Genomic DNA, 13,621 nt, shown 5'->3' on the forward strand with positions numbered 1-13,621 from the left:
AATTCTAACTCAGAAAGAAAGACCAGACTTGCTGGCCTGACACAGACTGGAGAAATACCAGGAGTATGGCCCCCGGACACCCTTTTAGCTCAGTAATGGGGTCACTCCTGAGGTTCACCCTTCAGCCAAAGACTGAACAGGCCCATGGAACAAAACAAGATCAAAGGGGTGCACAAGCCCTGGGGCAAGGACTGGAAGGCAGGAGGGAACAGGAAAGCTGGTAATAGGGAACCCAGGTCTGAGAAGGAAGAGTGTCGACACGTCCTGGGTCGTTAATAGAACAATATGTGTACTAACTGTTTGATGAGAAACTAGTTTGTTCTGTAAACCTTCATCTAAAGTACAACAAAAAAATAAAATAAAATTAGACAGCAGTAAAGTTTTTTTTTTTTTTTTTAGAGTATGGAACATAAAAAGCAATTTAAATGATATTGTTATACTCAATCTCCTTATTTACACACCAAAAAATTCTAATTTAATCAGTAATTCAAAACCTTCAAATTCATAGGCCTGACATGTCACACACAGGGTGTCATCCTAGATCTGTGTTTCAAGTTTGTAAACATGGGTCAGCTTTAATAATAGTAAAGTTATGATTATCACCTTCAAAAATCATTTGTCAGCCAGTCACTGTGAGTGGGATGACTACAGTAGGGTCACGTCAGAGAGGTGGTGATTTAATCAAACTGGCAACTGACTCAATGGTGAGGAACAAGGCAGAGAGGAGAAAAGCTTGGAAACTGGCAGAATGATTCTGTTTCACCTGAGTGTGGAAAGATGAAGAGGGACTTATTTCTACCATTATGGCTCTTTGACTTTGGATAAGTCATTTCACCTCTCTGAGCCTCAGTCTCTTCCTTTATATTATGAGGGTACTGCAGCCCTGGTGGCACCCTAATAATAAAAAGGAAGAGCTCCGCTGCTAACCAAAAGGCTGGCGGTTCGAATTCATGGTTCTCCTTGGAAACCCTATGGGGCAGTTCTGCTCTGTCCTATAGGGTCTTTGTGAGTCAGAATGGGCTCACTGGCAGTGGGTTTTAGGAGGAAATTGGAAGACAGAAGAAGAATTAATGCATTCGAATTGTGGTATTGTGAAGAATATTGAATATACCATGGACTGCCAGAAGAACGAACAAATCAGTCTTAGAAGAAATACAACCAGAGTGCTCTTTGTAAGTGATGATGTCAAGACTTTGGACCGCTTACTTTGGACATATTATCAGGAAGGACCAATTGCTAGAAAAAGGCATCATGTTTGGTAAGGTACAGGTCAGCAAAATTGAGGGAAACCCTCAATGAGATGGACTGACACATAGCCACAGCAATGAACTCAAGCATACCAATGATTATGAATATGGCCTAAAACTAGGCAACATTTGTTCTGCTATACTTTAGGTCACCATGAGTCAGAGCTGACTCAGTGACAACTAACAATAGCAATAGGACCAAACTATGTCTAAGATTTCTTCTAGCTCTAACCTAACATTTTACGATGGGAGAGGTGAATGCAATCAACTAAATAACACACACATGCACATGCGTGTACATATATACATGGACGTATAAGCTCTGACTATGACAATGATTCAAAAAGGCAAATGAAAGACATTTGTGACTATTTACAGTCACAGTTTATACTGATACAGGGATTTCTGTGAATTTATGTCAACTAGGTCCTTTGCACTGTGCAATCTGCTACTGATACCATCACCATCAGTATCACAGTATCTTCTCTAGTCACAATGTCAGAAAACAGACTTCACAGTATATTATAAAGCTTAACCATGTGAGGGGTGGGAGCAGCAGCAGCAGCAGCAGCTGATGTCTGGCTGATCCTTGAAGCTTTTCTGCTTGTCACTTGTCAGCTCTCTGAGGAATGTATTCATGAGCTCAAGGAAGTTTTCTACTTTCTTCCATGAAAAACAAGTGCATTAATAAAACTTAACACCAGCTTTCCAACTATATGCAATGGCTGATAATTGTCTAATTACTATGACGCTAAGTGAGGATACCATTTCTGGAATATGCATTACATAAAATTTCCCTGGAAGTTTGAAATGTCCTAAGATCTTTATTATCTTTCCCCCTGCCCCCAGAAAGTACTTATAGAATGACTATTATTTGAAAAAACCCTCAAGTTATTTACATTGAAACTTAAGGGACTCACAAGTCTTGTAGGGTGGACTAAATCATGTGTACACTTAACTCCAATACAAAACAGACAGGTAAATGCCAGAGAAAGGTATAGGTGCATTACCTTGGTTAGAGTCTCAGAGGACAAAGATCATGTTCAGCCATAGGGACAGGGAGATGGCCCCTGGAAGCTTGTGAAGTACATGGCATTGAAGCCTGTTTGAGTCCTAAATCCGAGAACTGTGGTGAAGGGGAGAGTTTTCTTGGTAGAGGAAATAAAGCGAGTAGCATCTCAGTGACACGGAGAATTTGGGGTATGTATGAAGAATAGCATGGAATCCCTGAGTAGTGCAAATGGTTAATGCACTTGGCTACGTCAGAAGTTCGAGTCCACCCAGAGTCACCTAGGAAAAAAGGCCTGGTGACCTACCTCCAAAAAATCAGCCACTGAAAACTCTATGGAGCACAGAACCACTCTGACGCACATGGGGTCTCCATGAGTCAGAAATGAAAGAACAAAGAGTGAGACTTGATGGTAGTACCACCTCCAGGTAGGAGAATTATCGGATAAGGATTAGAAGGATAGATGAGATCCATACTGCCAAGGCCTTGAATGCCTACATAAAGAGACCGTACATTATTGTACAGACAGTAGAGAGCCACATGGGGCATTTGAGCGGCTATATAATTGACCTGCATTCATTCCTCACTATTCTAAGGGGCAAAAGGTAAATTTAACCATGTAGTTTAAAAAGAATTATAATTTCTCACTCAGGAACCGAACAAACTTCCAAGAAACCATTCTCTATATCCCAAGTGAACTGGACAGATGTAAACTTTTCATGTTTGGAACTCTGCAAGGGAAGATTTCCATTTTATTTCTCTAGTATTTATTGGGTGTTGGACGAGAAGCGGCTCCTTTAAGATGTTCCCGTGTGAAAGCTGCTGCACATATGGGAGGCCCAGGAAACCTAAATCTCTGGAAGCCAGAAGGGGACCCGATCACACCACCTATACTCTGTGGCCTCCAAACTTCCTGTTTCAGGGCTTCTGGACATCAGGGCTTGGCTCTGGCCCTTGTATGGAGCCCTTGGCCCTCCCCACATTATTTCCTCTGGGTATGTACGGTAAAGCTACATGCTGTACATGAAAACACAACATCAATTGGTATGGTGCTGGTGGTGCAGTGGTTAAAAGCTTGGCTGCTAACCAAAAAGTCCGCAGTTCGGATCTACCAGTCACTCCTTGGAAACCCTGTGGGGCGGTTCTACTTTGTCCTATAGGGTCGCTGTGAGTCGGAAATGATGGCAATGGGTTTGGTTTTGGTTTTCTCTTCATGTGTAAATAAGTATGCGTGTACATTTATCCATAAATGTATAAATATACACACATCACACAATATGGTAATGGCACATACCATCATTTTGTAGTACAGACTATAGTTTTTCTAAATAGTTTTGTGGGTTCTTTGAGAGCAGGCCCACGTGGGCTTTTTCTTTGTCCACCATATTACATCATGCATACAGCCAATACTCAATTAGTATTTACTGATCAGCTGATTTAAACTAAGTCCTTCTGTCTCCAGAAAACCAAAACCAAACCCACTGTTGTCAAGTCCAATCCAACTCTTAGCGACTCCGTAGGGTTCCAAGGCCGTGAATCTCTATGGAAGGAGGCTGCAACTTTCTCTTGCGGAACTGCTGGTGGTTTCAAACCACCAACCTTTTGGTTAACACTTGATCGCTTTAACCACTGTGCCACCAGAGCTCATGTCAGCCTCCAGAATATGCTGCATTTCCTTCTAGGATCAAGAGAACAGCCGGTTAACATACTTGACAGAATAAGACAGAAAAACATGGTTCCTATTTTCCTTAGATTTGTAAAAGGCATGATAGCTTATTTCTTTAAAAGCTCCTGAGATAAGATAACTGAGTTCATCATATGGAAACAATCCATCAATACTGTGTGTATGTGTGTGAAGTCACCGAGCTCTTGAACTGCAAAATGGAGAAATCATGTGCTAAATATTAACTTCACGTGCTGTTAGCAAATGGCTATAGTTCGTTAACCAGCATGGTTTTTATTTGTTATACTTGACACTTACCTCAATAAAGAAGATGCTGGCTGCTGAAGTTGGGTGGTGATACATATAGACTGTCACGAGAATTGCTGCTGCTATAATGAGGACCAAGATGAGAATTCCAACGATGAGGCCAGCATGAAGGGTTCCCCCTTTCTTCTCGGCTGCACTGTCATCTGTGGAAGCTGAAATTAACAGCATGCCTGTCAGGATACACATATATTCCCCCTGCAAGTTTCTGTTTTCATTTGGGGAGATATTTATGTTTTTAATAAAATACCACTAAATTTTTTTTTTTTACTTCTTATACAACTCTTACTTTCATAACACCAATTTCAGAAGCTAGGTGTGCTTTATATAGATAATGAAAAATCCATACGATTAATGACTAAAAGTACATTTATAACTTCTTTAATTTCTAGCTCAGTAAACAAAATTAATAGCTTTTGTGCTAAAAGTTCTGTGGCAAACCGAACATTTTAATTAGCTATAAAATAAATTTAACTTCGATTATCTCATTAAACCATCAAAGTTAGCTACAGAAAAATGACTGAGTGCTTTTTGAAGGTTCCTTCCTCATTTTTCTTCAGGAAATTTTAAAGTGAACAGGATCGGACATATTTTCGTGGGCTCCACAGGCACTTTCAGAAAGTGCATAAGTTCAAAGTGTAGCTGTCAAAATCTGTTTTATACCGAACTCCTCTCTAAAAGTCTAACAGATGGGTGCTACATGAGCCTCAAATAGTTTTATCATGATCTAAAAGGGATCCCACAGCATATGAAAATATTCCACTCTGCCACAGACTAATATCATTTTCTTTAACTTTTACCGAGATGCTTTCCACTGTAACACTTTTCAGAGTGTTAAGAAAGAGAGAAATTAAGTTTCTAATAGCTATCCTACTCAATCAACTAAATAAAACAAATCTCTGAAGTCTCCTCTTGTTCTAAAATTCTATAATCTTTGATTACTGAAGCACTTTGAGGAGATCTTCCTAAATTATACGCAGGAGGTAACTATACCTTAGGGCATATTATGATTGGTGTTTTTGAATTACTAGATAATTCTTTGAGATTTATACAGGTGCTAGAACAGTGGTTCCCAATCCTTTCATTACCAATTGATGTCTTTGTTATTTTCCCTCTAAGTTTAAATTTTTTTTTTTCCTCCTGTGTATTAAATTTCAGTTACTAAGCAATGCAGGAACCCTGGCGGCGCAGTGGTTAAGTGCTCGGCAGCTAACTGAAAGGTCCCACCAGCTGCTTCGCAGAAGAAAGATGTGGCAGTCTGCTTCGGTAAAGATTTCAGCCTTGGAAATCATACAGGACAGTTCTACTTTGTCCTGTAGGGTCGCTATGAGTTGGCATCCACTCGATGACAATGAGTTGGGGTAATAAGCAATGCTTTATTTTGTTTTAAATTTTTGTAAAAAAAAAAAAGCAAACACGACTGATTATCAGAACGTGTGATCAATGTGAGGTAAAACAATCGCACATAAAGCAAAGAAACATGGCTGCCCAATTCTTCCTGCCCATCTTTTTTTTTTTTTTTTGCTATTTATTCTACCTGAGACCCATTACTGTTGTTCAGTAAAACTTCCCCAAATCTATTAAAACTCGAAAATCCCACAGGTTGCTCTTATGTAATAGAAATTTCTTCGTGGAGAGAATATCAAATTTAAAGAGTAATTCATTAAGTAAAAATTCATTTACCATTGCCAGCCATTTTCTAAGTGTTCAAATCAACAATTCTAAGAAGTAAGCATATGTTATTATTTTTATTATCATTGCAATGCAGATGAGACAGAAGAACAAGGAAATTAAGAAACGTGCTAAGATGGCAACACTATTAAGTGAGAACTTCGGTTCAAACACAAGCAGTCTGGCTCCAGTGTCTGCACCCTGCACTTCTGATCAATACCTCTCAATTAGCACTGAGCTTCATGTACTGCTGCTTCCTCTTATTTCATGTCGTCAGTTCTTCTGGCAAAGAATTCTAAAAATAACTTGGTCAATTCAAGAAAAATTAATTTTCAAAATGGTTTAAGAATTGACTTTGTGTCCCCAGGAGGGTAGAGGCTATGCCTGTCTTGTTCACCTGTCTACAATTTAGGCATTTAATAAGTGATTGGTGGAAGGGAGGGACGAAAGAAAAAGAAAAAAAATAAAGGCTGTTTAAAAAGTGTTATGATTAAAACAGGGACTAAGAAATGTAGTCATAGATCTTTCATACGGAGAGAAAGACAAGGCGATATAAAGAAACAAAAGTTAGGTTTAAACTTAGAAATATAGGAGTAAATATTAAGGTAACCACAAAGGAAACTAACAATCCTACACATCAAAGTAACATACAAGAAAAAAATACAGACTCAGCAGAAACAAAATCAACTACAACGAATAAGAGGAAAAGACCATATACGAACATAAGTTACACAGCACAAAAAATTAAGTGGGAAAAAGAAACTATCAACAACACACAAAAAAAGACATAAAAAATGACAGCACTCATACCTATCCCTATTAAGCTGAATATAAATGGACTAAATGCATCAATAAAGAGACAAAGAGTGGCAGAATGGATAAAAAAAAAACGATCTGTCTATATCCTGCCTACAGGAGAAACACCTTAGATGTAGAGACACAAACAAACTAAAACTCAAAGGATGGAAAAAAAATATATCAAGCAAACAACAATCAAAAAGAGCAGGAGTGGCAATATTAATTTCTGACAAAAGAGGCTTTAAAGTTAAATCCACAACAAAGGGCAAGGAAGGACACTCTATAATGATTAAAGGGACAATATACCAGGAGGATATAACTATATTAAATATTTATGCACACAATGACAGGACTGCAAGATACATAAAACAAACTCTAACAGCATTGAAAAGTGAGATAGACAGCTCCACAATTAAACACACAATTTTGGTGAAGGACAGGACATCCAGAAAGAAGGTCAGTAAAGAAACGGAAGATCTAAATGCCACAAGCAACCAACTTGACCTCGTAGACATACACAGAACATTCCATCCAACAGCAACCAAGTATACTTTCTTTTCTAGTGCACATGGAACATTCTCTAGAATAGACCACATATTACATCATACAGCAAGCCTTAGCAGAATATAAAATACTGAAATATTACAAAGCATCTTCTCTGACCATAAGGCCGTAAAAGTAGAAATCAATAACAGAAAAAGCATGGAAAACAAATAAAAAACTTGGAAACTGAACAATACCCAGAAGACATCAAGGATAGAATAAAGATTCATAGAATCCAATGAGAATGAAAACACTTCCTATCAGAACTTTTGGGACACAGCGAAAGCAGTGCTCAGAGATCAATTTATATCAATATATGCACATATACAAAAAGAAGAAAGGGCCAAAATCCAAGAATTATCACTACAACTTGAACAAATAGAAAGAGAGCAACAAAAGAAACCTTCAGGCACCAGAAGAAAGCAAATAATAAAAATTAAAGCTGAACTATATGAAATAGAGAACACAAAAACAATTGAAAGAGTTAACAAGACCAAAAGCTGGTTCTTTGAAAAACTTAACAATATTGATAAACCATTGGCCAAATTGAAAAAAGAAAAATAGGAGAGGAAGCAAATAACCCGAACAAGCAATGAGGTGGGCAATATTACAACAGACCCAACCGAAATTAAAAGAATCGGATCAGATTACTATGAAAAACTGTACTCTAACAAATTTGAAAACCTGGAAAAAATGGATGAATTTCTACAAACACACCATCTACCTAAACTAACACAAACAGAGGTAGAACTAAACAGACCCATAACAAAAGAAGAGATTGAAAAGGCAATTAAAAAACTCCCATCCAAAAAAAGCCCTGGCCCAGGCAGCGTCACTGCACAGCTCTACCAAACTTTCAGAGAAGAGTTAACACCACTACTACTAAAGGTATTTCAGAGCACAGAAAAGGACGGAATACTCCCAAACTCATTCTATGAAGCCAGCATAACCCTGATATCAAAACCAGGTAAAGACACCACAAAAAAAGGAAATTACAGACATACATCCCTCATGAACTTAGATGCAAAAATCCTAAACAAAATTCTAGCCAACAGAATTCAACAACATATCAAAAAATTAATTCACCATGACCAAGTGGGATTCATACCAGGTATGCAGGGATGGTTCAACATTAGAAAAACAATCAATGTGATCCATCACATAAATAAAACAAAAGATAAGAACCACATGATCTTATTAATTGATGCAGAAAATGCGTTTGACAAAGTTCAACAATCATTCATGATAAAAACTCTCAGCAAAATAGGAATAGAAGGAAAATTCCTCAACACAGTAAAGGGCATTTATACAAAGCCAGCAGCCAACATAATCTTAAATGGAGAAAGCCTAAAAGCATTCCCCTTGAGAAAGGGAACCAGACAAGGATGCCCTTTATTACCACTCTTATTCAACATTGTGCTGGAGGTCCTATCCAGAGCAATTAGGTTAGATAAAGAAATAAAAGGCAACCAGACTGGTAAGGAAGAAGTAAAAATATCTCTATTTGCAGATGACATGATCTTATACACAGAAAACCCTAAGGAATCCTCAAGAAAACTACTGAAACTAAGAGAAGAGTTCAGCAGAGTATCAGGATACAAGATAAACATACAAAAATCAGTTGGATTCCTCTACACCAACAAAAAGAACATTGTAGAGGAAATCACCAAATCAATATCATTTACAGTAGCCCCCAAGAAGATACTTAGGAATAAATCTTACCAGAGACATAAAAGACCTATACAAAGAAAACTACAAGACAGTACTGCAAGAAACCAAAAGAGACATACATAAGTGGAAAAACATACCTTGCTTATGGATAGGAAGACTTAACATTGTAAAAATGTCTATTCCACCAAAAGCGATCCATAGATACAATGCAATTCCGATCCAAATTCCAACAACAGTTTTTAATGAGATGGAGAAACAAATCGCCAACTTCAAATGGAAAGGAAAGAGGCCACCGATAAATAAATAATTACTGAAAAAGAAGAACAAAGTGGGAGGCCTTACTCTACCCTATTTTAGAACCTATTTAGTGGGTTTTATTATACTGTCACAGTAGTCAAAACAGACTGGTACTGGCAGAACAACAGACATAGACCAATGGAACGGAATTGAGAATCCAGACATAAAACCATCCACATATGAGCAGCTGATATTTGACAAAAGCCCAAAATCAGTTAAATGGGGGAAAAGACAGTCTCTTTAACAAATGGTGCTGGCATAACTGGATATCCATCTGCAGAAAAATGAAACAAGACCCATACTTCACACCATGCACAAAAACGAACTCAAAATGGATCAAAGACCTAAATATAAAATCTAAAACAATAAAGATCATGGAAGAAAAAGTAACAATGCTAGCAGCCCTAATACATGACATAAACAGTATACAAAACATTATTAACAACGCAGAAGAGAAAGTAGATAACTGGAAGCTTCTAAAAATCAAGTACCTATCTATGCTCATCCATAGACTTCACCAAAAGAGTAAAAAGATTACCTAAAGACTGGGAAAATGTTTTTAGCTATGACATTTCTGATCAGCGTCTGATCTCTAAAATCTACATGATACAGCAAAAACTCAACTACAAAAAGGCAAATAACCCAATTAAAAAATGGGCAAAGGATATGAAAGGTACTTCACGGAAGAACACATTCAGGTAGCAAACAGACACATGAAGAAATGCTCACAATCACTAGCTGTTGTTGTTAGGTGCCGTTGAGTCAGTTCCGACTCATAGTGACCCTATGCAAAACAGAATGAAACAGCCCGGTCCTGAGCCATCCTTACAATCATTGTTATGCTTGAGCTCATTGTTGCAGCCACTAGGCCAAGCTACCTCACTGAGGATCTTCCTCTTTTCTGCTGACCCTGTACTTTGCCAAGCATGACGTCTTTCTCCAGGGACTGATCCCTCCTGACAACACGTCCAAAGTATGTAAGAAGCAGTCTTGCCATCCTTGCTTCTAAGGAGCATTTTGGTTGTACTTCTTTTAAGACTGATTCTTTTGGCAGTCCATGATGGTATATTCAATATTCTTCGCCAACACCACAATTCAAAGGCGTCAATCCTTCTTCGGTCTTCCTTATTCATTGTCCAGCTTTCACATGCACATGATGTGATTGAAAATACCATGGCTTGGGTCAGGCGCAACTTAGTCTTCAAGGTGACATCTTTGCTCTTCAACACTTTAAAGAGGTCCTTTGCAGCACATTTACCCAATGCAACGCGTCTTTTGATTTCCTGACTGCTGCTTCCATGGCTGTTGATTGTGGATCCAAGGAAAATGATCTTTGATCTTCGATAGTAAGTGCTTCAAGTCCTTTTCACTTTCAGCAAGCAAGGTTGTGTCATCTGCATAACGCAGGTTGTTAATAAGTCTTCCTCCAATCCTGATGCCCTGTTCTTCTTCGTATAATCCAGCTTCTTGTATTATTTGCTCAGCATACAGATTGAATTGGTATGGTGAAAGAGTACAACCTTGATGCACACCTTTCCTGACATTAAGCCAATCAGTATCCCCTTGTTCTGTCCGAACAACTGCCTCTTGATCTATGTAAAGGTTCTTCGTGAGCACAATTAAGTGTTCTGGAATTCCCATTCTTCGCAGTGTTATCCATAGTTTGTTACGATCCACACAGTCGAATGCCTTTGCACAGTCAATAAAACACAGGTAAACATCCTTTTGGTATTCTCTGGTTTCAGCCAGGATCCATCTGACATCAGCAGTGATATCTCTGGTTCCACGTCTTCTTCTGAAACTGGCCCAAATTTCTGGCGGTTCCCTGTCGCTATATTGCTACAGCTGTTTTTGAATGATCTTCAGCAAAATTTTGATTGTGTGTGATATTAATGATATTGTTCTATAATTTCCACATTTGGTTGGATCGCCTTTCTTGGGAATAGGCACAAATATGGATTTCTTCCAATCAGTTGGCCAGGAAGCTGTCTTCCATATTTCTTGGCATAGACGAGTTAGCATTAGCCATTAGAGAAATGCAAATCAAAAGTACAATGAGATTCCATCTCACCCGAACAAGGCTGGCATTAATCCAAAGAACACAAAATAATAAATATTGGAGAGGCTGTGGGGAGACTGGAATACTTATACACTGCTTGTGGGAATGTAAAATGGTACAACGACTTTGAAAATCGATTTGGCGCTTTTTTAAAATGCTAGAAATAGAACTAGCATACGATCCAGCAATCCTACTCCTTGGAATATATTCTAGAGAAATAAGAGCCTTTACAGGAACAGATATATGCACGCCCACATTCATTGCAGCATTGTTTACAATAGCAAAAAGATGGAATCAACCAAGGTGCCCATCAACGGATGAAGGGATAAATAAATTATGGTATATTCACACAATGGAATACTATACATCAATAAGGAACAGTGATGAATCTATGAAACATGTCATAACATGGAGGAATCTGGAAGGCATTATGCTGAGTGAAATTAGTCAGTTGCAAAAAGCCAAATATTGTTATGAGACCACTATTATAATAACTTGAAAAATAGTTTAAACATAGAAAAAAACATTATTTGATGGTTACGAGAGCGGTGAGGAAGGGAGGGAATGAGAGAGGTTTTCACTAATTAGACAGTAGAGAGAACTATTTCAGGTGAAGGGAAAGACAACACACAATACAGGAGAGATCAGCACAACTGGAGTAAAACAAAAGCAAAGAAATTTCCTGAATAAACTGAATGCGTTTAAGGTCAGTGTAGCAGGGGTGGGAGTTTGGGGGCCACGGTTTCAGGGGACATCTAAGTCAATTGGCATAATAAAATCTATTAAGAAAACATTCTATATCCCACTTTGCACAGCAGGGTCTGGGTCCTTAAACGCTAGCAAGTGGCCATCCAAGATGCATCAATTGGTCTCAACTCACTTGGAGCAAAGGAGAATGAGGAACACCTAAGACACAAGGTAATTATGAGCCCAAGAAACAGAAAGGCCCATATAAACCAGAGACTACATCAGCCTGAGACTAGAAGAACTAGATGGCTGGCTACAACCGATGACTGCCCTGACAGGGAACACAACAGGGAACCCATGAGGGAGCAGGAGAGCAGTGGGATGCAGACCCCAAATTCACGTAAAAAGACCAGACTTAATGGCCCGACCGAGACTACAAGGACCCCAGAGGTTATGGTCCCTAGGCCTTCTGTTAGCCCAAGACAGGAGCCATTCCCAAAGCCAACTCTTCAGACAGCGATTGGACTAGACTATGGGATAGAAAATGATACTGGTGAAGAGTGAGCTCCTTGGATCAAGTAGACACATGAGACTATGTGGGCAGCTCCTGTCTGGAGAAGAGATGAGAGGGCCGAATGGACACAAAAATAGAGAGTGGAGGGAAGGACTGTGATGTCTCATTTGAGGGAGAGCAACTAGGGGTATAAATAAAAAATAAACCCAGGGCTGTCGAGTCGTTTCTGACTCATAGCGACCCTATAGGGCAGAACAGAACTGCTCCATAGAGTTTCCAAGGAGCTCCCAGTGGATTCGAACCGCCGACCCTTTGGTTCGCAGCAGTAGCACTTAACCACTATGCCACCAGGGTTTCCTAAGAGTATATATATATAAAAAAAATATAGCAATGTGTATATAAGTTTTTGTAGGAGAGACTGACTTGGTTTGTAAACTTCCACTTAAAGCACGATAAAACTTCCACTTAAAGCACAATAAAAATTTTAAAGAAAGTGTTACGATTACTTGGAACAATCACTTCACCAATAAAAATTAAATGAGGCTATAATAAATTACTTCATCTGTCTGGGCTTCAGTTACTTGATCTCCATAATGCTGACAATCACAGTAATTACCTAATAGGGTTGCTGTGAGGATTAAATAATTGACATATGGAAAATATTGAGAATAGTGCCTGTAATATTATTATTGTAATACAATAAGCACCTAATAAATGCTATTATATTGTTGTTGTTACTGTTGCTGCTGTTATTATGTGAGGCAAAAACAAAAGAAAAAACCCTTTGCCATCAAGTTGATTATGACTCATAGTGATCCTAAAAGACAGAGTAGAACTACCCGATAGGGTTTCCAAGGAGCGGCTGGTGGATTCCAGCTGCTGACCTTTTGATTAGCAGCTGAATGCTTAACCACTGTGCCACAAGGGTTCTGACTGAGGAAGATTATACTGTCAGATTCCTGATACCATAGAAACTATGTTTTTGCCTATAACATCTGCAACTCTTAAAAGTTTGGCTTCATACTTGCATAAGCTTATATTACGGCATCCTGTGTACTTGGCTTTTTTTTAAAGAGCATGACACATTCATGGGACAAAAGGATTAATTTAAAATGTTGACTTGGATAAAACACCATGA

The 13,621-nt window shown here is 38.6% G+C and overlaps 1 protein-coding gene across 1 annotated transcript in view; it reads right to left on the reverse strand.

Annotated features, from left to right (window-relative positions):
* The window catches only part of PLXDC2 (plexin domain containing 2), a 547,478-nt gene that overhangs the window by 51,287 nt on the left and 482,570 nt on the right, over nucleotides 1-13,621 (reverse strand). The window contains exon 13 of the mRNA XM_049881892.1: nucleotides 4,238-4,398. Coding sequence (XP_049737849.1) covers nucleotides 4,238-4,398 — 161 coding nt within the window. The remainder of the gene's footprint in view (nucleotides 1-4,237; nucleotides 4,399-13,621) is intronic.

The sequence above is a fragment of the Elephas maximus genome, chromosome 4 (assembly GCF_024166365.1).
Source record: "Elephas maximus indicus isolate mEleMax1 chromosome 4, mEleMax1 primary haplotype, whole genome shotgun sequence".
Taxonomy (NCBI): domain Eukaryota; kingdom Metazoa; phylum Chordata; class Mammalia; order Proboscidea; family Elephantidae; genus Elephas; species Elephas maximus.